This window comes from Tiliqua scincoides, chromosome 5 (genome assembly GCF_035046505.1).
Source record: "Tiliqua scincoides isolate rTilSci1 chromosome 5, rTilSci1.hap2, whole genome shotgun sequence".
Taxonomy (NCBI): Eukaryota; Metazoa; Chordata; class Lepidosauria; order Squamata; family Scincidae; genus Tiliqua; species Tiliqua scincoides.
Genome location: NC_089825.1, coordinates 63,125,063 through 63,148,660, shown reverse-complemented (window position 1 = coordinate 63,148,660; position 23,598 = coordinate 63,125,063). Strand labels below are relative to the sequence as shown.

General features: G+C 43.3%; 1 protein-coding gene across 1 annotated transcript in view; it reads right to left on the bottom strand.

Annotated features, from left to right (window-relative positions):
- CNTNAP2 (contactin associated protein 2) overlaps window positions 1-23,598 on the bottom strand; it is a 1,320,279-nt gene that overhangs the window by 878,659 nt on the left and 418,022 nt on the right. The window contains exon 2 of the mRNA XM_066629190.1: window positions 12,779-12,898. Within this exon, the coding sequence (XP_066485287.1) occupies window positions 12,779-12,898 (120 nt within the window). The remainder of the gene's footprint in view (window positions 1-12,778; window positions 12,899-23,598) is intronic.

The window sequence follows — 23,598 nt, the reverse complement described above, 5'->3', positions numbered from 1 at the left end:
GTGCTCCTGTACTGCCCAATATGCAGAAATTTAGTAGGTTAAATGTTCCATCTTGCAAGTGGTGTGATGAAAAAGCTTCACATGACCAATGGCTTCACAAGTACAAGGTCCTTACTAGAAAAAAAAGCTGTCAACCAGTTCAGAAAAAAGAGAAATATTTGTTTTAAAGAGCACTTAGAGCATGCAAAGGGATTCTGATGCATAGTCTTGGTTTTGCGGAGACTCTATGCCAGCCATTTTCAACCTTTTTCATCTCATGGCACACTGACAAGGCACTAAAATTGTCAAGGCACACCATCAGGTTTTTGACAATTGACAAGGCACACCATGCTGCCAATTGGGGGCTCACTTCCCCATTGACCCTACTAATAAATAATCTTCCCCCAAATTCCTATGGCACACCTGTGGACCACTCGTGGCACACCAGTGTGCCATGGCACAGTGGTTGAAAATGGCTGCTCTATGCTAATACACACAGATCCAAAAAGAAATACATGAAACAAACGCATAAGCTTAAACAAAAATAGTGGCAGAAATCCATCTCTTAACAACTCGCATTTACCTACCTAAGGGAGGTATCCTTTGAAAAGAACAATGGCAGTTCTGTAGCCTCGTCAGCTTTTGGTTCCAATCAGGGGGTGATATATTATTATTATTATTATTATTATTATTATTATTAACAGTATTTATATACCGCTTTTCAACTAAAAGTTCACAAAGCGGTTTACAGAGAAAAATCAAATAACTAAATGGCTCCCTGTCCCAACAAACGCATAAGCTTAAACAAAAATAGTGGCAGAAACCCATCTCTTAACAACAATGAAATTGTAAATCTAAAGGTTAACTTATCCGGTTGTAACTGATCTGGAGAACATTCCTTTGCAAGACCCAGATAAAATTAAGTTTGCAGTTTATATGTGGCATAAACTCCTATCATCTTTTGTTGGAGACTTTTTCATGCACATAGATATTGCTGTCAAAACAGCTGCAAGAACAAGAAACATGCAGAAAATGCGCATACACACACCTCGCAGTAGATGGTAGGTGTTTTAGAAACATATGCTTAATTAAACCGATAATTGTTGTAGCATAATGAAGGTTTGGGGGAAACTAAGATGATAAAAGATTCAAATTATCTGGCTGAAAAAAACAGAAAAGAAAGACTATTACATTGTGTATTAACCATGTTTACTAATAATGTATATGCCTTAATTGTTGTTACGCAAGCTATGTTTATGCTTAATGATAGGATATGTAGAGCGGAAGGAGAATACTTCTCTACCATTGACATTTCACATGGGCAGCCCTCCTTGCCCCATCCTGCTGTCGTGCAAGGCAAGGGCAGGAAGATTTCTGCACATGACTGGGTGCTTTGTTTGAAGTGGTGTGGACTTGTGGCCACTTATTGCCTGGTATTCTGATCTGTATTAGTGTGCTTTGAAATTCACCCTCCCACTGCACAGTCTGTTGAGCAGAGTTGGAAGTTTTTGCCATCTCTCTTGGATGGCAGGGTTCCCCCCCCCCCACCTACCCTAAACTACTTTATTTAGGTCAGATGGTACTTTCTATAGGCAGGGTGGTCACTTCTGGAAGATTTTGTTCAGGCCATGGGACAAGGGCAGGAAATTTGGTATGTACTCTGAGATAAGCAGAAGTCAGTGCACAAGCAATCCCTTGGGAACTCACTGGCTCAGGGATGTTGGTTACTGAGCCCTCGGACTTGGATTGCAAAGTTGATCTTGGAGGCTTTCTGGTTTGGGAACGAAGGTGCAGTTCAGTTTCCTCAATCTCTTGGTGCTGGCACAGAAAAGCTCAGGCAATCATTCAACAGTCTGTACTTTTCAATCAGGGTGGGAATACCCGAAAAAAGGATAGATGGTTATTTGCTGTCACCTCTAGATTAGGTACCCACACTAAGGGGGAGGAGTCTTGAAGAAGGACTTACTGCAGGTTTACTCAATTTGATTGTATAGAGAGATGCTCTTTTCCCTCTCACATAACACCAGAACCAGGGGACATCCACTAAAATTGAGTGTTAGGAGAGTTAGGACAGACAAAAGAAAATATTTCTTTACCTAATATGTAATGAGTCTGTGGAACCCCTTGCCACAGGAAATGGTGATGGCATTCGCCTAGATGCCTTTAAGAGGGAATTGGACAGATTTCTGGAAGAAACGGGTTACAAGTGATGATATGTATATGCAAGCTCCTGATTTTAGAAGTAGGCTACCTCAGAATGCCAGATGCAGGGGAGGACACCAGGACACAGGTTGTGTCTTGTTGTCTTGTATGCTCCCTGAAGCATTTGGTGGGCCACTGTGAGATACAGGAAGCTGATGAGCCTTTGGTCTGATCCAGCAGGGCTCTTCTTATGTTCTTTCAATAAAATGTAGCCAAATTTATATGTATGTATGTATGTATGTATGTATGTATGTATGTATGTATGTATGTATTTAAGAGACTTATATCCCGCCTTTCTATCCAATGAAGGACACTGAAGGCGGCTTATATTTCAAGCAACTGGTCTTGTGCATTTATTAGGGAGTGCAAGGGCAAGGCAGATACAAAAACTGCACTGCTTTGGACCTTCTAGCAGCAGACTTCTAAGCAAGATCCAATTCTATCTTTACAAAATTACGAAAATTAGGTGGCCAAAATTAGATTTTGAGGACCAATGTTTCTATAAGGTTGAAATGATAATTATGTATATATAAATTATAATGTATCAGCTAGAATAGAAGCCCATGTGTCCCCCTGTAAACCTGAGTGATAAAAACCCATAAAGTGATGCCACTGAATTGTGACTTTTCCCATCAAGGGCTGGGTGTCACAAATGGAGCCATACCCATGCAAAGGCCCACTTGGAATGAATCCAGCATGGCTGGAGGCCTGCAGAAATCACAGCAGTAGAAACAAAAAATATAATTACGACACAATTACATTTTACAGTTCTGATTCTACACTTCATGTAATAGCCAAGGAGTTTTCTCCCAGTACCATTGCAATAATGCAGGACTACCTGAGAGAAAGCCCAGTTGGTCTATGAGAATGAGAGAAAAAGAAGTGTCTGCACACGTCTCTATTTGCATAGGCACTTCCTTCTCTGCTGATCAAAGGGGCTTTCTGCCAGATGGCCCTATTATTTCAGGGATCCTGGGTGAAAATCAGCAATAGTAGCAATTCCTCCTTTGATCTGAAGATGGCAGGAGCTATCCTACCTACTACCTAGAAAAACTGGAGAGGCTGGGGACCCCCTGCACATGCAGGCACCTAAATCTTGGCCTTACCCTAGGCCTGACATACTCCAGTGCTAGCCCTATACCCCCATGTGCTTCAATGAATGCTAATTTCAGGGGTAGGGAAACTCAAGTGGTGAGTTTTGCTTACATTTTGCTTACTAAATGTTACTAGGAAAAACGGAGATGTGGAGCAGCTGTTGGCTGTCAGCCATGTGCCAACCATTCCACATTGGTTTCAATTCAAATGTGGAATTTAAAAGCATTGATAACAGTGCCCTGGGCAGCCTGATTAATCAGCGCTCATCATTATTTCATGAGTTGGCATAACTAAGAATGCATGGAATTCTCCTGAGAAGGTCTGTTAGTCTTATTAAAATACTCTTTGCTTTCTCTGAAACATATCAGTGGTCTTGTCTAAAGGAAGAACTTGCAGATTTGCCTTGAAATTTTGCTTTCAGTTCACTTTTGCACAAGAAATGCTGTGGGGAAGGAAGGTCACGGCAGTCTGGGAGAGGGATTGCTACAACCATATTGAAAAAGAGGGACATCACCAACTGCAGACCAGAAAACCAGAACAAACCCCACAGGAGGTGAACTTCAAAAGGTGCTGAAGAAAATTGTATTCATTATCCACAAATGCACTCCAGCTATTTATTATCATGGCTAACACATTTTTGAATATGACAATTCATCAGCAGCACCTCTAGGGATTACTATACCAGAACAAAGGTTTAAAACAAAAACCCAAGCATCTCTTAAAAAGTCCCTCAGTGAAAAATCTCTGCTAGGTTCATTAGTTACTTCTTGTCGCCTGAACGAGGAGTTTCTTTATCCTTTGGGATCAATATGGAGGAAATGAAGGAACTTTGCTTGTAATTGGGCTAGGAAAGAACCAAGCTATTTTCTTATATTTTCAAAAACTGTATGGATCAACCAAGCCCAACTATGAACTGATCTAGGAAGGGGGGCACGATCACTAAGGAAGTGCATTAGAACCACCCCAGGAACATGTGCTCATTTTACTGAAACCCTTTTGGCTTCCCCCGAAGTTTCTAAGATTTTTCACTTCAGAAGGAACCAAATTCTATTTGGATATAACTTAAAGTAAAAATGTGAATTCATGTAACATGAATTTATGTGAGGAGACAGAAACATGTTACTATCTAAAGATTAGCTTTTAATATATTTAATATAACAAGTTACTTACAAAAACAAAGGTGATAAACCTGGTGGTATCTTATGGGTCATTGTTATCCTATATCCTTGGCGCATAGGATACCACCAGGTTTATCACCTTTGTGCTCGTATGCCACTGCTTTCTACCAGTACTTTAGAAGTAGCAAAGCCATCTTAAACAATCTCATCTTATACAATCTCCAAATGATGACATCATCACTTGGAAAGGCTGGCTTATTTTTAAGATTGCAAGAAATCCAGCGGATAAAGCATTCTGCAAAATGAAAACCAAATTCAAAGATAATCTTCCTGCATTTGTTGGCTTGTTTGGTGGTTAGCAGTATGAACTGCATGGCCAACAGCTGGTACTCTGAAATAATTTTATTTATGAATATGTAAGGAGCAATCGCTTTTCATCCCTTGCTAGAAGCACACGCCTTAGCAACATACCTTTGACTGCAGTCATTGTTCTGATGAGAGGCATGGCTAGACCTAGGCTTGACGAATCACTTTGTTCCATTCTAAAATGTTTTGATGAAACCAGGAATGGATCGATTTCCTTCTACCCTAACTTCATAGAGCGTTGTGGAGTCAGCAATTCACTCTGAACATGTATAGAACCCTACAGACATGCCAAGTCTTCTGGCATGATGAGAAATCTGCCATTACTATGCTCCCTTGCAGCATCAGAGACCTGCCCCACAGTGAAGTGATGCTCACAACACATCTTTTTTGGTGTGCTGTGGGCCTGATGACCAGTGAGGTAGGATTAGAATGTCCTGGGGACACACTCAACACAGATACACCTGCTTGAAGTGTTACTTCCAGAAGGCATTCAGAACGTGATGTGAGAGTACAATACTATTAAACCTTGATTAGAAACAAAACCTAGTTAGAAAAAGTGCCTACATTACAGGCAACAATGGTTCTGAAGAAACTATTATTTGTTTCCTAACGCTGTACTCTTCCCTTGTTTGGAGTTGTGTTAGTTCAATTACACTGGATTATAACCAGTTACAAATTAAACACATACCTCCTCTGGGGAATGACATGCCTTTTCATGCTCTGTAAAGATGAGCAACAACAGGAAGGCAGAGGGACACCATACACAGACTGTCAGGGTGATTTACCTTTGCTTCAGTTGTCATGACCTCGCAATTGTTTATTTAACTCTATAAATAGAAAAACCTTTCATCTAGAGAGACAAACTGTGCAACCATCACAAAGTTGTCTGACAGATGACAGGCCTTGTTAGTGATGCATTTTCTCTAAAAGAAGAGATGGGACAAAGACTGACTGTTTGAGGTGGCTTTTTTCAGCCTTGGTAAACCCATGGAACAGACAATCTCCTCCTTAAGGCAACTTTTGCCAAATCTTTGGAAAATTATTGTGTCACTTTTGTGAGCCTTGCAAACAGACTCACAAAAGTTACTTGCCAACCTGCCCAGGTATACAGACATTATTTGTGGCACACTGTTGGCCTAAAACAACAACAGAGACAATGGTTTTCCTGTCCTAGCTGCATGCAGGCAATCTTTACTGGCCAGAGCTAGCCAGGCAGTAGCATAGCTGAGAAGGCAAGTGCCTGGAGCCAAATGACACAATGATTCTCCTGCATCATTGCATCACCTCCCCATGCCTGTGCTGTCACCCCCCTCCTCTGCGCATGCATGGCCCTGGCCCTAGACACGGCTTAATCTGAAGCCATTTGGGAACAAGGGTGGGCATGAGGGCCGATTTCACAGCATTTGCCGTGCACCTCCGGTAAGTGCTGTCCAATGGAGACAGTGGAAAACAGTCACTCTGCCATGGGGGACAATGTATCCTCCCTGCCCCAGCTTAGCTATGCCACTATAACCAAATGAATAAATGTCATAGACCTGTGATAATCAGCATGGGCATATCAGGAGGTGAGCTTCCTAAACACGAGGTGAGCATTTTTAATAACACTCTCTCTAAAGGCCAGCTCCCACAGTTTCGTCCCTTTCTGGTACGATCAAGAAACAGAATCCAGGATAAGGAGGACAGACTGCTCTCTAGGAACATACTTCAGAAAGTGGGTTAAATGAGCTCCTGGCAGCAATGGCTCCAAGGGGCAGCCTTCCATACAAGCAGTGGTTGCCAATTGCCCCTATGGGGAAAAGCAAACCACTACTTTACTGCTACTTCAGTACTGCTGCAGTGAAGGAAAGACCTGCTCACCTCCTGTGATGCTAGTTGGTCCAGCCCCAAGTGACAGAGATCCTGGTGTGTTCTGTGCAGTGGTGTAGCTAATGATCATGTAGCCCAGTGCAGAGCTCAAAATGATGCTCCGGAAGTGATGTCACAACCGGAAGTGACATCACACCCCGACTTTTAAAAAAGTTCAAATCAGAGAAAAACCCGCCTCCTCCCCCCCAAGCAGCTTACCACCCACTTGCTATGCTGCCTCACCCCAGCCAGTAGCATAGTTAAGGCTTCAATCTGCTTCTTGGGATCAAAGAAGTTTTTGTAGCGCCCCCCACGACAAAATCAAATTTAATAAATAAATAAATTTGCCCCTTATTGGTTAGGGACATTGTGCTCCGGTGAAGAGGGACGGTTATTCTCCTCCTGCTAAATATAAGTGGAGCACCATTTGAAAAAGTGCCCTTTTCCCCAGTTAGCAGGAGTAGCTATATTATGATATATGGAAATGAGAGTTGACTCAAAATGTTCTTATTGGTTCCATGCTGTATCATGATAACATCTCATTGGCTCTCAGAACAATCAGTCTCATAGATCAATTTTGAGTTATGCTTTATCCACTTTCTAAATCCACTTTTTGTTCCATAAGGCAGTTGTGTTTTCATTTTCTGGTTAATTGGCCATAGCTTTTGAAAGAATACAGAAATTCCAATGCTGTTTCTTTCATTGCATTCTGCATTAAATTACCTTTCCAATGATATATAACATTATGGTATTACTCATACATACCAAGGTTTCCACAATTTTGGCCACTAGTGTAAAGCTCAGCTTGTTGCCCCCCAAAAGCTTGTTGCCTGGTGAAGTTGCTACCCCCTGCACCCCCTTAAGTACACCACTGGTTCTGTGCACATAGATATTCCACATCCTCTGTGGTCTTTGCAAGCAAGAAAATCTAAAGTCACCACAAGACGATACTTCCTAGCTCCAAGACTGCCAGTAGGCAAGCAGCAGCCAATGATAGGGTGGATTGTCCCTGCTGGGCCCAGGGGGTCTTATGTGGTCAATATTTTATTTCTGTTCAGTGCAAGGTGTACAGGGACATTACATTTAAGCATGTGTACTTGGAGCACCTCCCTGGAGAGAGCAATGGGAAAAACAAGTAAACTTGCCTATTTGAAATACTAACAGTTCTGAAATACTAACTCCCAAAACTAACAGTCTTGTGGTCTCATACTGCCACAGATCCTCTGGCTAGGAAGGCCACAATTTGATGGAAAGGCCAGGAAGGCAACACTCGTAATTTTGAACCATGTAATCAACCTGCTGCCTCATTAATTAAACGTGAACTGCAACACTTGGGACAGAGCTTGTTCCCATCATAAATGCTAATATAGCTTCCACGCCTCCAAAACAGAGTTGAAGCTTTCTAAATTCCAGTGGAACAGCGAATTTTCTTGTTTATGATACTAGCCACTTCCCTGGATTCCTAAATTGGGAAAAACACCTCCGGAGAGGCAAAGAATAGGTTTCACAACTCCTATGGTCCTTACCAATCTTGTGATGAAGCTTAATTTAGAAGATGACCCAACAGCCATCCACCTAGCCACCACATCCTCAGCTGCATGGGTGAGACAAAGGCAGAACTCATCCTGGGTCTTTCTCTCACAATAGGAATCCCATTATTGAGTCACCCCATCTAAGAAGCCCATAGTATTCTATGGAGCAGAAACCTATACAAACCTCTGGCTTCAGACCCTCTTGTTTTTCGTTCTACTGTTCATGAATCATTAACCCACTGGTGCTGCCACAAGCACCCCCACTTCAACCTCCCTCCAAGAACTGCTATGCCAACTGGCACCCAGGATGGGAACACGCCACAACCCCCTTTCCTTTCTGGTCTCTTCTTCGCCTTCTCCAAAGCATCTCCAACTTGCTGGAGCTACCACGGGTTACTCAGTCAACTTCCCCAGGTCACTGCTCTCTTCTCTTTCTCTCCTTTTTTGATAGAAGGAAGACCAGATCTTTTGTTCAGCTACCTCCAAGCCTACTGCCTCCTCAGCACATGAAGATTTGCTTGATAGCCCACTTTCCATCTCTGTGACCCCTCTCATCAAGGGCGATTCACTTGCTGCCTCAACCCCTGCAATACCACAAGCTACAGACAAAGGATAGATAACCTTGTTCCACAGTACAGTTCCAATACCAAGGGCCCACCCAAATCCCACCTTTCCTTGCCTTGCCTTCTGCAGTCACACTGGCTGTGCGCTTAGTGATTATCTCTGTCCATCTCTTTGGTGTTTGCAAGTGTGGCAAGTATGTGAGAATGAGTAAACCTTTTCCATCAGACCTTCTCTATCTTTTAATCTTTTGTGGGAGGTTCAATCAGCCTCTGGGCTCTAAGAACATAAGAACAGCCCCACTGGATCAGGCCATAGGCCCATCTAGTCCAGCTTCCTGTATCTCACAGAGGCCCACCAAATGCCCCAGGGAGCACACCAGACAACAAGAGACCTCATCCTGGTGCCCTCCCTTGCATCTGGCATTCTGACATAGCCCATTTCTAAAATCAGGAGGTTGTACATACACATCATGGCTTGTACCCCATAATGGATTTTTCCTCCAGAAACTTGTCCAATCCCCTTTTAAAGGCATCCAGGCCAGATGCCGTCACCACATCCTGTGGCAAGGAGTTCTACAGACCAACCACACACTGAGTAAAGAAATATTTTCTTTTGTCTGGCCTAACTCTCCCAACACTCCATTTTAGTGGATATCCCCTGGTTCTGGTGTTATGTGAGAGTGTAAAGAGCATCTCTCTATGCACTTTATCCTTCCCATACATAATTTTGTATGTCTCAATCATGTCCCCCCTCAGGCGCCTCTTTTCTAGGCTAAAGAGGCCCAAACGCCATAGCCTTTCCTCATAAGGAAGGTGCCCCAGCCCAGTAATCATCTTAGTTTCTCTCTTTTGTATCTTTTCCATTTTCACTATGCCTTTTTTGAGATGTGGCGATGAGAACTGGATGCAATACTCCAGGTGTGGCCTTACCATAGATTTGTACAACGGCATTATAATATTAGCCGTTTTGTTCTCAATACCTTTTCTATGATCCCAAGCATAGAATTGGCCTTCTTTACTGCCACCGCACATTGGATCAACACTTTCATTGACCTGTCCACCACCATACCAAGATCTCTCTCCTGATCTTTCACAGAGGAGCTCAGAACCCATTAGCCTATATCTAAAGTTTTGATTTTTTGCCCCAATGTGCATCACTTTACGCTTACTGACATTGAAACACGTCTGCCATTTTGCTGCCCATTCTGCCAGTTTGGAGAGATCCTTCTGGAGCTCCTCACAATCACTTCTGGTCTTCACCACTCGGAAAAGTTTGGTGTCATCTGCAAACTTAGCCACCTCACTGCTCACCCTGTCTCCCGGTCATTTATGAAGAGGTTGAAGAGCACCAGTCCCAGGACAGATCCTTGGGGCACACCGCTTTTCACCTCTCTCCATTGTGAAAATTGCCCATTGACACCTACTCTGTTTCCTGGTCTTCAACCAGTACTCAATCCATGAGAGGACCTGCCCCCTAATTCCCTGACTGTGGAGTTTTCTTCAGTAGCCTTTGGAGAGGGACTGTGTTAAATGCCTTCTGAAAGTCCAGATATATCATGTCCATGGGTTCTCCCACATCCACATGCCTGCTGACCTTTTCAAAGAATTCTAAAAGGTTTATGAGGCAAGACTTATGCTCACAGAAGCCATTCTGATTCTCTCTCAGCAAGGTTTGTGTTTTAAGATTCTATCTTTGATGAGGCATTCCACCTTCTTACTCGGTATAGATATTAGGCTGACCGGTCTATAGTTTCCCGGGTCCCCCCTCTTTCCCTTTTAAAAGATAGGCGTGACATTTGCTATCCTCCAATCTTCTGGCACCATGGCCGTTTTGAGGGACAAGTTGCATATTTTAGTCAAGAGATCAACAACTTCATTCTTCAATTCCTTAATAACTCTTGGGTGGATGCCATCAGGGCCTGGTGACTTATTGATCTTTAATTTACCAATTAGGTCTGAAACATCTCTTTTAATCTCTATCTGACTTAATTCCTTGGTCAGGAGGGGTCGTTCGGGCAGCGGTATCTGCCCGAGGTCTTCTGCCGTGAAGACAGATGCAAAGAACTCATTCAATTTCTCTGCCATCTCTAAATATCCTTTTATTTCCCCTTTCCCTCCCTCACCATCCAGAGGGCCAACCGCTTCTCTGGCAGGTTTCCTGCTTCTAACATATTTGAAGAAGTTTTTATTATTCCCCTTAATGTTGCTGGCCATATTTTCCTTATAGTCTCTCTTGGCCTCCTGTATCATCTTCTTACATTTCTTTGCCACAGTTTATGTTCCTTTTTATTCTCCTCATTAGGGCAAGACTTCCATTTACTGAAGGAAGCTTCCTTGCTTTTTACAGCCTCTCTAACTTGGCTCGTTAGCCATGCGGGCACCCTCCTGGACTTAGTTGAGCCCTTCTTCCTTTGTGGTATACACTTCCGCTGGGCCTCTATTACTGTTGTTTTAAGCAGCCTCCATGCACTCTGGAGAGATTGGACTCTTTTTAGCTTCCCTTTCAACCTCCTTCTAACCAGCCTTCTCATTTGAGGGAAGTCCGCTCGTCAGAAGTCAAGGGTTTTTGTGAGAGATTTGCCCGGTATTCTTCCCCTGACGTGCATGTCAAAATGTCACCTCTGCCACCAATAGGCTCCCTTGACTATCAACAGGTCTTCAGGAAAATCCACCCTCCCTATACAGGGTTTTGTTAAGAGGTGTTTCAGCCAAAAAGAGTTTGTTTGGCAAGAGAAACTAGCTCCCTCTCTGTGTGTGAGTGACATATTTTTACAGCCTGTTTCTAGGCTCAGACCGTCCCTATAGCCCTCTGTTCAGGCTACAGAGAGCCATTCTCAACACTGGCCTGCTGCTGTGGCACTGCATGGTTCGTACGCCCCCTTTCCTTTCACTAATTCCCCTACCTGCCTCCCCTCTTTTTCTTTCCCTGTACTGTGAAAATGTTTCTGTTCTTTCCCCCCTTTTATTTCTAAGGGATTCCTCTCTGCTTCACTCTTTCCTCTCCTCCCACTAACCAGCTTTCATTAGGGCTCCATTGTGTATGACTGCAAGCATTTGATAAGAACATAAGAAGAGCCCCGCTGGATCAGGCCAAAGGCCCATCTAGTCCAGCTTCCTGTATCTCACTCACAGTGGCTCACCAGATGTCTCAGGGAGCACACAAGACATATGCATCCTGGTGCCCTCCCTTGCATCTGGCATTCTGAGGTGGCCTATTTCTAAACCACGAGGCTGCACATACTCATCATGGCTTATAACATGTGCTGGAAATTTTCCTCCAGAAATTTGTCCAATCTCCATTTAAAGGCTTCCAGGTCATAAGCCATCACCATATCCTGTGGTAAGGAGTTCCACAGACTAATTACATGCTGGGTAAAGAATTATTTTTTTAATTGTAAGAAATATTTTCTTACAATGATACCCGTTGTGTAGTGCAAGAGCAAGTGTGATAATACAAAGATGCTCCAATCACACCCCCCCCCCTTGGTTTGGTATTCTGAACGCTTTAGTAAAGGTTTCAGCACACTTTCATTTGATCTGTCATTTTTTCAGTGCTGAATTACATAGATGTGCCACCAGCTTCAACACAGGATACCTGCACATGATTGCTTCCCCTCCTCATTGGTACAGGCTATGCATGCTTTCTTTCAAAAGAAAGAAACAGGGTAACCCGCCGGTAACAGGGGCTGTTTGCCCCAATATGTACCCTTTCAGGGTTCTGCCCCAGTGGATGGTATAAGCAGAGGGTGTGTGTATTCTCTCTATGGGACCCTCAGGGGGCCTGTGAGACGCCAGGTATGTGCACCACCAAGCTTGACCAGTGGTGCAGCCGCTGTTCAGAACCAGCATCTACCCTGTGCTGTTGATCCTCTTCATTTGTTCCTAAGACTCCTAAAAGACTTCAGGTTGTATCCTAAGGTTTCTTTCCACTTGCAGAAGGACTCTTTCCACAGGTCAAAGACTTCTACAGGTGGCATACACCCTTTTGTCATTTCTTAGATCCATACATTTGACAACACTCTTGCAGCTGATGTGATATACACAAGCACAGACCAAAAAATAAAAAAGAGTTTCTTACCTCCTCTTTTGTTTAGCTTTGCAAACCCTGGTGCATAGCTGTTTGATGGAGAAGACATGGATGATGAACTGCTGAAGGAAGAGGCAAGCAGGCCTGAGACCAATGGCTCATCACATTTTTCTGAAAGGCAAAGAAGAGTGATTCTTTTAGAGACACACTTAAGGACATGCTGATCAATCACCTTCAAAAGTAGAGAGATACTTCAGGAACTTGCCAACTAAATAAGGAAACTCTTAGAATATCCTAGTATGATTAAATATCGTAAAGGATCTGACCCATATCACACTGAAGTTAACAACAAAATACGCACAAATTGCTATTTCATTCTAAAGTGGAGACAACTGTGATATCAGTGAAGCTACCCAAAGGGTCGGGTCAGGTCAGGTCAGCAGGAGAGAATAGCCCTTGCTTTCCCAATAGCAGAGTGGCACGGGAGCGTAGGGAGATAGCAAAAGAAGCAGGCAACCCCAAACAGAGCCAAAGAAGCAGACACAGGCTTGTTTGTTGCAGAAGCATGTATTGGTAAAAGCAGCAGGCAGAAGAGTAGTCAAACGGTCCAGAAGTCAGGGATACAGCAGGTCGCAGTCACAAGAAGGCAGTCCAAAATCAGTACACAAACCAGCAGCACGGCACACAGAAACTCCACCACAACATCCCACACCTTGGTGTCTGTGCTTGCCCCATATATACCGGGGCCAGCCAATCAGAGTAGGGCGACCTCATAGTCACAAGACAGTCTTGTGACCCACTCTGATTGGCTGTCATTGCACCACTCCACCATAGCCTATGTGACTCTGCACACATTTTCCCAGAGTCACATGACTCTCATGTGCAACAGGTGCAGCTGATTGCATCAGCAGTGCTGCCTTGCTGATTGCTTCACACCAGGCCCAGATATCAGGACCTCCTGCCACATCCTGGCTAATAACAATCTCAAGCCTGGGATGCCAAAAACCTGACAAGAGGCTTTCAAGCTTCCTTTGTTAGGGAACTCTCTTCACAGTCACTTTTTAGTTGTGAAATAACAACATAACTGTCATGAAATGCTGGTGCCCTGCAGAGCATTCTCTGATTTGTTCTATAGAATGCCCATTCAGGTAATTCCATTCCATGTCCTGCATGCCTCACAATGCCAGCCCTGGGATTTTTGTTGATGTTGGTTGGCAACAGCATTTGCTGCCCTGAAGATAGGGGGGGGGGGGAAGGAAGGCAGCACAGAGCTTCCTGTAGGCTGCAGAGTAGCAGGAGGTACTCTGCTGGCACTGATCACAGTGGAAACCTCAAGAAGTTGTGGGGTGCACTCACTCAGAGACCACTTTTTCCCTCCCTTAAAAGGTGGCATTGGGGGCAGAACCATGTGTGGAGGAGAGATTTGCAGGGAGAACAACAGGGCAGCAGGGAGACAAGATTCCCACTTGCTTCGCAGGTGGGGGAGGGAAAGTTTGTTTAGGGGAAAGATTATTAAAATATTTTTCATACTTCAGCCAAAAAAAATTCAGCAAGGATGCTTATATGTTAAACCTAATGTATACTATTTGCTGGTGGCTCTTGAGGTTTGTTTTGTTTTGTTTTAAACTTTACTGTCATTAAAACATAAAACCCGAAAGCTGAAAATTCACCTAGCTCCTATATTTTTGAACTGGTTGCTAGCTCTGGCTGCTTGTTGAGTCCTGGATTTGACTTGCATTTTTTTCAAAAAGCATGACTTTCACCGAACACTGCTTCCATGCAACCTCCATACATTTCTCTGGACTCAAGCAGCGTACAGTATTGTGAGCACAAAGTGTACATGTTTATTGGGACAATCCAAAAGGCAATGACTTGCCCACTGCACTTAATCCACAGTTTATCAGAGAAACAACTCATTTGCACTCTGTTAATCACTGCAGATGCAGCAAGAAGTGAAGTTTTAGAAGCCTAATCTGCCTTTGCTGTAATCTCCAAAATCCCTTTAAGCACTTTACTTCTATTGGACTCAGTATAAAGAAGATTAACTCAGTGTATTGTCTAAAGTGGAAAGGGGAGAAAGTTTAAAAAATCCATGCTTTGTCGAATGAAGGTGAATGTCTAGAATTAACAATGTACTTTATGTTCAGCAAAACTTTAAAGTAAGGAAAGCAAAAAAAAAGTATGCTTCTACTTTCTCGGCTGCTTACAATTAACATGTAATCTTTTAGGATAGAAATTTTCTTTTCCTGCATTCATTACTCTCCTTCCCTGAAGGCAGCTCCTTATCAACAAAGAAAGAACTAACTACCCCAATACATTTTGTTTAATCTTTTTAATATATGCACTGCAGTGTAGGCTACGCTGTAGAAGAAAATGATCTGCAGCTCATACAGGCAGAGAAATCTAATTCATTCCCCTGATGGGAACAGTTTCATCACATATTTTTAATACATATTTTTGGTACAATTAAAGCCGGTGACATTACAGCTCACCTCTAGTACAATAGTTGATAGAAGTCGGGCTCCTACTGGCTCCCCAGATCACCTAGTCTAGCAACCAACCATACACCATACGGTTGTATGTACGTTATCTGGGTGGTGCTATAGAGCAGCAAGAGTTTGTTCAGTATACTTTTTTGAGTCCTACCCACACGATGCGGGAGTGGGGTGGGGTGAGGTTTGGCCCTGCAACTTGATTCCTTGGTTCTCAGCTCCTCTCACACAGATCGGTTGCACAACCTGGCAGACAGCAATAGTGAGAGGCGCACAATGTTTGTCTTAGATGACATGAGATCGGTGATTGAACAAAGAAAAATACATTAGGAGATCCAAAACAGCAAAGTTGCAGGGGAAAATTTGGATTAGGGCAATGGCAGTGAGGGGAACAGATTCACCCCTTTCCTCTTGTGCTGTTTCCCTGACCGAAGTCCTTCCTGAAGCTATTTATCATGAAACAGACTGATAGAATACAGCTTCCCTTGATGTACATCAGTGGATCCACATCATAGCTTTAAAAAAAAATCCCATTATGTGAATGCTACGAAGAAAGCATCAGGAATTTCAATCCCGTATCTCCTGAACGGTTTTCCTTTACTTCAGTATAGTTGTGGGGTAAATGGGTTATAAAACATTGGCCCAAATCCTAACCAACTTTCCTGTCCTGGCATAGCTGTGCCAATGGGACGTGTGCTGCATCCTGTAGTTGGGTGGTACTCACAGAGGCCTCCTCAAAGGAAGGAATTGTTTGTTTCCTTACCTTGGAGCTGCATTGCCCTTATGTCAGTGCTGGAAAGTGGGTTAGGACTGCACCCATTGTCACTTAAGAGGCATTCTAAAAGTTGTTCACTCATGGTTTCTGAAGCCAGGAGCAGCAAGGCAATCCTATGCCACTGTTCCTTACCATTGGGAAGATGATTCCTTCTGACATGCCAGGCATTTCTAGCATAACTGCGTTGGCTTGGTCATGTCGTGAGAATGGGCAATGGTTGGATCTCAAAGGATCTCCTCTATGGAGAACTCGTGCAGGGAAAGCACCCTACAGTTGCGCTACAAGGATATCTGCAAGAGGGATCTGAAAGCCTTAGGAATGAACCTCAACAGATGGGAAGCCTTGGCCTCTGAGTGTTCTACTTGGAGGCAGGCTGTGCAGTATGGCCTTTCCCAGTTTGAAGAGACACTTGGCCAACAGTCTGAGGCAAAGAAGGAAGGCCCATAGCCAGGGAGACAGACCAGGGACACACTACACTTGCTCCCAGTGTGGAAGGGATTGTCACTTCTGAACTGGCCTTTTCAGCCACACTAGACGCTGTGCCAGAACCACCATTCAGAGCGCGATACCATAATCTTTTGAGACTGAAGGTTGCCAACAATACTATTGGGTTCTCTGTTTTTGTCATTTTATTTTGTTCTGTATTTTACTTTGAAGGGCTCTGTGTCAACTCTAATTTGGAAAAGTGGTATATAAACACATTTTTATTAGCAATACTTAAATGTTCATTCAAAGAAGTGATATGCATTAAATAACAAATCTGAACCATACAAATCCGATAGAAAGTTGCCTTCTGTTGAGTCAGAACATTGTTCCATCTAGTCAAGTGGTGTGTGAAATAGAGGGGGGCAGTGCCTACAACAGAAATTAAAAAAAATGGAGGAAAAGCCTCAAATAAATGCTCAGATAACAATGTGCAGTGGTACAGTCCCCCCCACAAACCATACACCATGGTAAATTCCAAGTCAGCATGCGAAAAGCCAGATTTGTGTATGCTCAAAATTACATTGAAAATCCTTTACATCTGGAAAATATGTACCATCTCCTTAAAAATTATGAGAGATAGGAAGGAACCGAGACTGACTGAGGAAACAGCAACTTCATTCTATGATTTTGGTCAGGCACGTATTTAGTAAGTCAAATCACCTGCACTATTTAAGCTGTTTTTTTTGCTGGTGTGTGTTTTTTGCTTTGCCCATACAAAGGGGGACTGTATTGTATGCATACCCTGTGTGCTTTGGCCTCAGCCTTTTCCCACTGATAATATATCCACTGCCCCTAAGAAAGGTTGAAACCGAAATGCATTAGGCATGTGTTCAATGCCAATACACACCTCATCTTCTGTTTGAGGCTCCCCCCCCCTTTCATTCTCACTTGTAGAATCATGCCTCTATGGTTTCAGGCAGGGGTTTTTCCTTGCCCTACCTGGAGATACCAAGGATTGAATTTAGGACTTTCTGCATGCAATACATGTGCTCTACCACTGAGCTACATCTCCACTCCTAAACTACAGCCCTGTCTCGAGGTTATGGGGATTTGGGGTTCAAATGCTATTTTGAAAATGCAGAAGGGTCCCATTGATCCAAGCAGGAATCCAAGCAATTGTGTGAACAACCTTGGCTGAAATGCAGAATAAATAAGATGGAAGGAGTGACTGCGAGATAAGGACAGCCATATGTCCTTAACCAACCCCTGTGAGTGAGGCTTAAATCAGACATTAGGTGATGTTTATGCACAGAGAGACACCAATGTGAGATGTCAGGAGCAGAACTGAAATACACTAAGTCCCCAAGTTACCGACATGGACAGCTGTGCCGGTACTTTCCACACAGTCCATCTTGACTTGTGCTTTTGTGTTGACACAATCGCACTGTTCCAACTTTGAGACAAACCTCTAGAACAGAACCAGAATGTGATTTGGGGAACCCATTAAGCCCTTTGTTGCTGAAATGCAACATGAATATCTGAGTGTGGATAAGTTACTTAGACTCATTGTATTGACTGGATTTTGTCTTTAGGAAAGTAGAGGGATGAAGTTTTTTCTGAATTTCCCCCCCCCCCCCAGATTTTTAGGGTCACCTCATTTTGAACACCAGGGGTGCAAAGCTGACCACCTGATTTTTAGGGTCATCCCATTTTGAGCACCAGGGATGCAAAGATTTCTGCAAATCTGCAACTTTGAGCATTCAGTGTTCCTTACATCACTAGTGTTAAAAATTCAAATTTGGCATATTTTGAAGAGTCAGGGACCAGGGACAAAGAGAGTATGGTCCAACAAGAAGCTGACGGAACATACCAAGATTCAGGTCTACAGAGCTTGCATCTTGAGTACACTTCTGTATTGCAGCAAGTCATGGATTCTTCGTACATGACAGGAGAGGAAGCTGAACACTTTCCACATGAGCTGCCTCCGACACATCCTCGGTATCACCTGGCAGGACAAAGTTCCAAACCACACAGTTCTGGAATGAGCTGGAATCCCTATCATGTATGCACTGCTGAAACAGAGACCCCTGCGTTGGCTTGGTCATGTCGTGAGAATGGGCGATGGCGGATCCCAAAGGATCTCCTCTATGGAGAACTCGTGCAAGGAAAGTGCCCTACAGGTAGACCACAGCTGCGATACATCTGCAAGAGGGATCTGAAGGCCTTAGGAATGGACCTCAACAGATGGGAAACCTTGGCCTCAGAGCATCCCACTTGGAAGCAGGCTGTGCAGCATGGCCTCTCCCAGTTTGAAGAGGCACTTGGCCAACATACTGAGGCAAAGAGGCAAAGAAGGAAGGCCCACAGCCAGGGAGACACACCAGGGACAAACTGCATTTGCTCCCAGTGTGGAAGGGATTGTCACTCCTGAATTGGCCTCTTCAGTCACACTCAACGCTGTTCCAGAACCACTTTTCGGAGCGCGATACCATAGTCTCCCGAGACTGAAGGATGCCAATGATGATGAGGGACTAGACTTTATAATTCATTTTGATTAGAACCTCTCAGCAACAGATTATCTGATCTGTAATAGATGTGGAACACCTTGTGTTTTTGCCACTTTGGGACTTACATGGGACAGCCAATTGATTCCTACTCAGGCCTATATGCCTCTTCTCCTCTTGTTCTTTTGGTTTGTGCTGGTTATTATTCATATATAACTCTCTTAGTTGATCACGGGAGAGGCTCAGTGAAACACTGGTAATGTTCCAGGCATTTGTTTCAGTCATTAGCTGCTTTTCAGCTCTTTTGAGAGATGATAGCTAAAATTTTGAGCTATTTAGGTCACATTTATTTAAAACATTTATACCCTCTCTTTCCAAAAGCTTGGCAGCTTATAATACTTGATAAATATATAATACAATATACATTGATTTGCATTGTACTGTAGCTGTCATGTCAAAGAATGTTGTTTTGACTTACTTTTGAACATTATAGTTGCACAAGAGGGGATTCACAGCACACTCCTATTCCTGTCTATCCAGAAGTAGGTCCCATTGGTCAACATGGCTTACGCCTTATTCCCAGGAAAGTATATATGATTGTGGTCTTACTGGCTACAAGAACAGGCCTAAATAATGAAATACAAAACACAGGTCTAGTGGCTGCTGTCCATCTCTCTTCTCCATCTCTTCCCTCATCTCTATCCTTAAGGGACTTCCCACCCATGACTGGGTGAGCCAGATAGGTGCACACCTTCCACCTGTCCCTTGTTCCCTTCCGTTGAGGGATGTGGTTTTGTCTGGCTGAAATTCTTTTTCACTGAAGTACATTCAGTGTGTCAGGGTGATATCAGCTTTGCAGGACAAGGGATTTGGTCTGGGGTACTGCAACACCTGGATAGCTCACCTTCACCTCCCCTCACCAACTGCACCATGCAAATCTTGTCTGAGGCGCTGATGCTGAGAGATGCCAAACACATGTAGAACTTCAGGAAAATTTACTTATGGGGAGCAGCAGGAAGTAAGGAATAAGTCCTATTGACCAATGGGATCTACTTCTGTGTAGACGGGCACAAAAGTGTGCTGTGAATCCTCTTTTGTGCAACTGTAATATTCAGTAAATCAAAGCAACATTTTTTTGACATGACAGTTCAATGCCAGTCAATGGGCTTTCTGACTCAAGACCCCAAGTTGCAAAAATGCAACATATTCTTTCATGTATATGGGAACAACTGAATTTTTTTTTCTGGTAGCATAAATTTCTTGGCTGAGGTCCTCTAGCAAGGATTTTGTTTTTTAAAGGAAACTTCAGCAATTTGCATGCAAACTGACAAAAGTGAAAACTGTGTATAGTATGTAGGAATATGCAGAAAGTTCCTGAACAGTAAAACATCATTTATGCTGGAAGTTACACCAGGACAAACCAAGCAGAGCATACCTTTCCATTTCCTCCTGTGTTATTAGATTGCTGATATACATTTCTGAACAGTATTCCTTTCCACTTCTAATTTGGAAGATGTGGGGCAAGAAAAAACCCCCCACAAACCTCACTTCCCATTTTGATCAACATCACACCCTCTATTTAGTCTCTAACTAGCTCTCTTTATGTACATTCTGCTTTACATCACATTTGAGAGGTGGGAGAGAGGGAGATACTTAAAATGAGCTGGCTGCTAACATAAATCACATCAAACCTGAGCACATACTTTACAGTGGTATGCATCATACATGAATTACCAAAAAATTTTAAACATGGCTTTTGCAAAGCCTACATTTGTAACCTTGTTGGAGTTGCTCTGTGTTTTCCACTAAGTCTCTTTCAAAAACCAGAGATGTTAGAAACACCACAAGGGAAACATTTCAAGAAAGAGAGATTCTTTTGGCAGGTTTTTCCGTTTTCATTTTAAAAAAATCCAATCTTTCACTAAGTGAAAGCACAGTTCTCTAAGCCTTTCTGTTACAGAGATACAGTAGTTCGCCTTATATAAGTCAATGTACTGTATCCTGTTAATCAATTATAGAACACTATCTAGCCAACACAACAGCAGCAGCAAAGGAATAAAAGCGACTCCATGCCATTCATCTTAGTAAAGTATTAAGTTCAAAGACATCCTGGGACCATTTAAACGTTAACATTATGAAGCAACAGCAATCTTCCCATTTACTCCACTTTGTCCTAATAAGCTGTGGCGACAGCATGGTATGGTCTCACAATGTGGTTGCTATTACCCAAAGCAGAAAGGAAACAAGTGTGTTTCCAGCAGCACAAAAAACGATTAATGGCATCTTTTACAAAACAAAACACACAAGGTCCTCTGTCTACTATGACAGTAGTAGCTATGACAGTGGTGATTAGTATAGTAAAGCATAGTAGACAGTAGTCCTCTGTCTACTATGCTTTACTATAATCCCATGCTGTGAGAACTAGGGAGTTGTAAGCATTATTTTGGCGAGTTCATATGTTTACTGTAGGTAATGTTTGACTTTTACAGTGACAGGAGCAAGACTTTTCACAACAATCTATGTTGGATCAAACCAAGCAATTGTGTCTCTCCTTTCCTCTACTAAAATAATGATCAAGATGACTTACAACACAGAAAATATAAAAACATAAGAGCCCCACTGGTTCAGGCCAAAGGTCCATCTAGTCCAACTTTCTATACCTCACAGCGGCCCACCAGATGCCTCAAGGAGCACACAAGACAACAAGAGACCTGCATTCTGTTGCCACTCCCTTGCCCCTGGCATTCTGAGGTAGCCTATTTCTAAAAGCAGAAGCTTGCACATACCCATCAAGGCTTGTAACCTGTAATGGCCTTTTTTTCCTAGAAATTTGTCCAATCCCTTTTTATAAGCATCTAGGTCAGATGCCTAGGCACAGCTCTGCTTGCCTCTGGAGGACTCAGGGGGGCCAAGTGTGACTCCATGCAGGACTAGGGAATCCATATTGAACCAGATCTGCAGATACAGAGGCCCTACCTGTACACAGTATCTTTTTTATTTGTATCTGCTGGTTCTTCTGGAGTCCATTTGCTTTTTATCTGTTGTTCCTCAGCGCCCTACAGGTAGACCACAGCTGCGATACAAGGACATCTGCAAGAGGGATCTGAAGGCCTTAGGAATGGACAACAAGTGAGAAACCCTGGCCTCTGAGCGGCCTGCTTGGAGGCAGGCTGTGCAGCATGGCCTTTCCTAGTTTGAAGAGACACTTGGCCAACAGTCTGAGGCAAAGAGGCAAAGAAGGAAGGCCCATAGCCAGGGAGACAGACCAGGGACAGACTGCACTTGCTCCCGGTGTGGAAGGGATTGTCACTCCCGAATCGGCCTTTTCAGCCACACTAGACGCTGTTCCAGAACCACCATAGTCCAGAGCGCGATACCATAGTCTTTCGAGACTGAAGGGTGCCAATACAATAAAGTGAGCTCATGCACATGCAGTGTCCTTTTACATATTCCCCATTTAAAGAAAAAATACAGACAGCATTCTTGCCTAAAGACCTGGATGAGATTGCTGTTGAGGTAGGTTAGCATTCAGTTTCATGAGCAAATGATCCCAACCACTGCTGAATCATCTCTGTAAATAGGTCTGGAGCTTAGCTGTAATCTGAAGATTAGAGACTTACTTATTGATCCTAAGGAATGCCTCATATTCCACCCCAAATTGCATAGTGTCAATAGAGATAAAACATTATTGCTCCAAAGTCTTCTGGCTTCTGCCACTGCACTTGCAGCTGCAAAGAGAGAAATGGAAACAAAAGCTTTTTCCACTCCAAGGTGAGGCCAAATAGAATGAATATATTAAGAATGGACCACACATTTGGAACAGGGATGATTAGAAAATATATTTTGTGCCTTAAAAATAGCTCCACATAAGTGAAAGTTAGTTAATGATTTGGCTCCATGTTTAAAACAAATGAACTAAAACAGCACAAGAGATACATTAGGAATGCTTCCAAAATTCTCCACAGGGAAATTTCTCCCATCGTTTTAGAGTTCAAAATTACTGCGTCTAGTTTCCAAAGTGAAATTAACGCATCAGGAATCGTCTGTTCCATTTTTAAGTTTTGTATAGTCTAGAACATTTTCAACCTTTTTCATCTCAAGGCACACCATCAGTTTTTTTGGCCATTGACAAGGCATACCATGCTGCTGGTAAGGGGCTGAAACCGCCCAATTGCCCTACTAATAAATGACCCTCCCCAAACTCCCGTGGCATACCTGCAGACCATTTGTGGCACAGAAGTGTGCCATGGCCCAGTGGTTGAAAATCACTGGTCTAGAGCACTGTGCATGCATAGTTTGTGGTAGCTTTCTGATCCGTTGGCTTCTTTGCTGCTTTCTCCCCACTATTGTGCTTATATGCATGTTGACTGATGTAACAATGCACAAAAACAATATTAGGGCCCAACCCTAACTAACGTTCCAGTGCCAATGCAGCCAGTGGGGTGCGCAATGCCTTCTGCGGTGTGTGTGTGTGTATGTGGGGGGGGGGGGTGGCAATCACAGAGGCCTCCTCAAGGTAGGGGAACAAGTGTTCCCTTACCACTGGGCTGCATTGGCTCTGGAAAGTTAGGATAGGACGGCCAGTGTGATTGGGCATTAAATTACATCAAGGTTCCACAAAAGAGCATGCGCACATTAGTCTAACATGAGCTTGAGGCAGTCATATGTACAGTT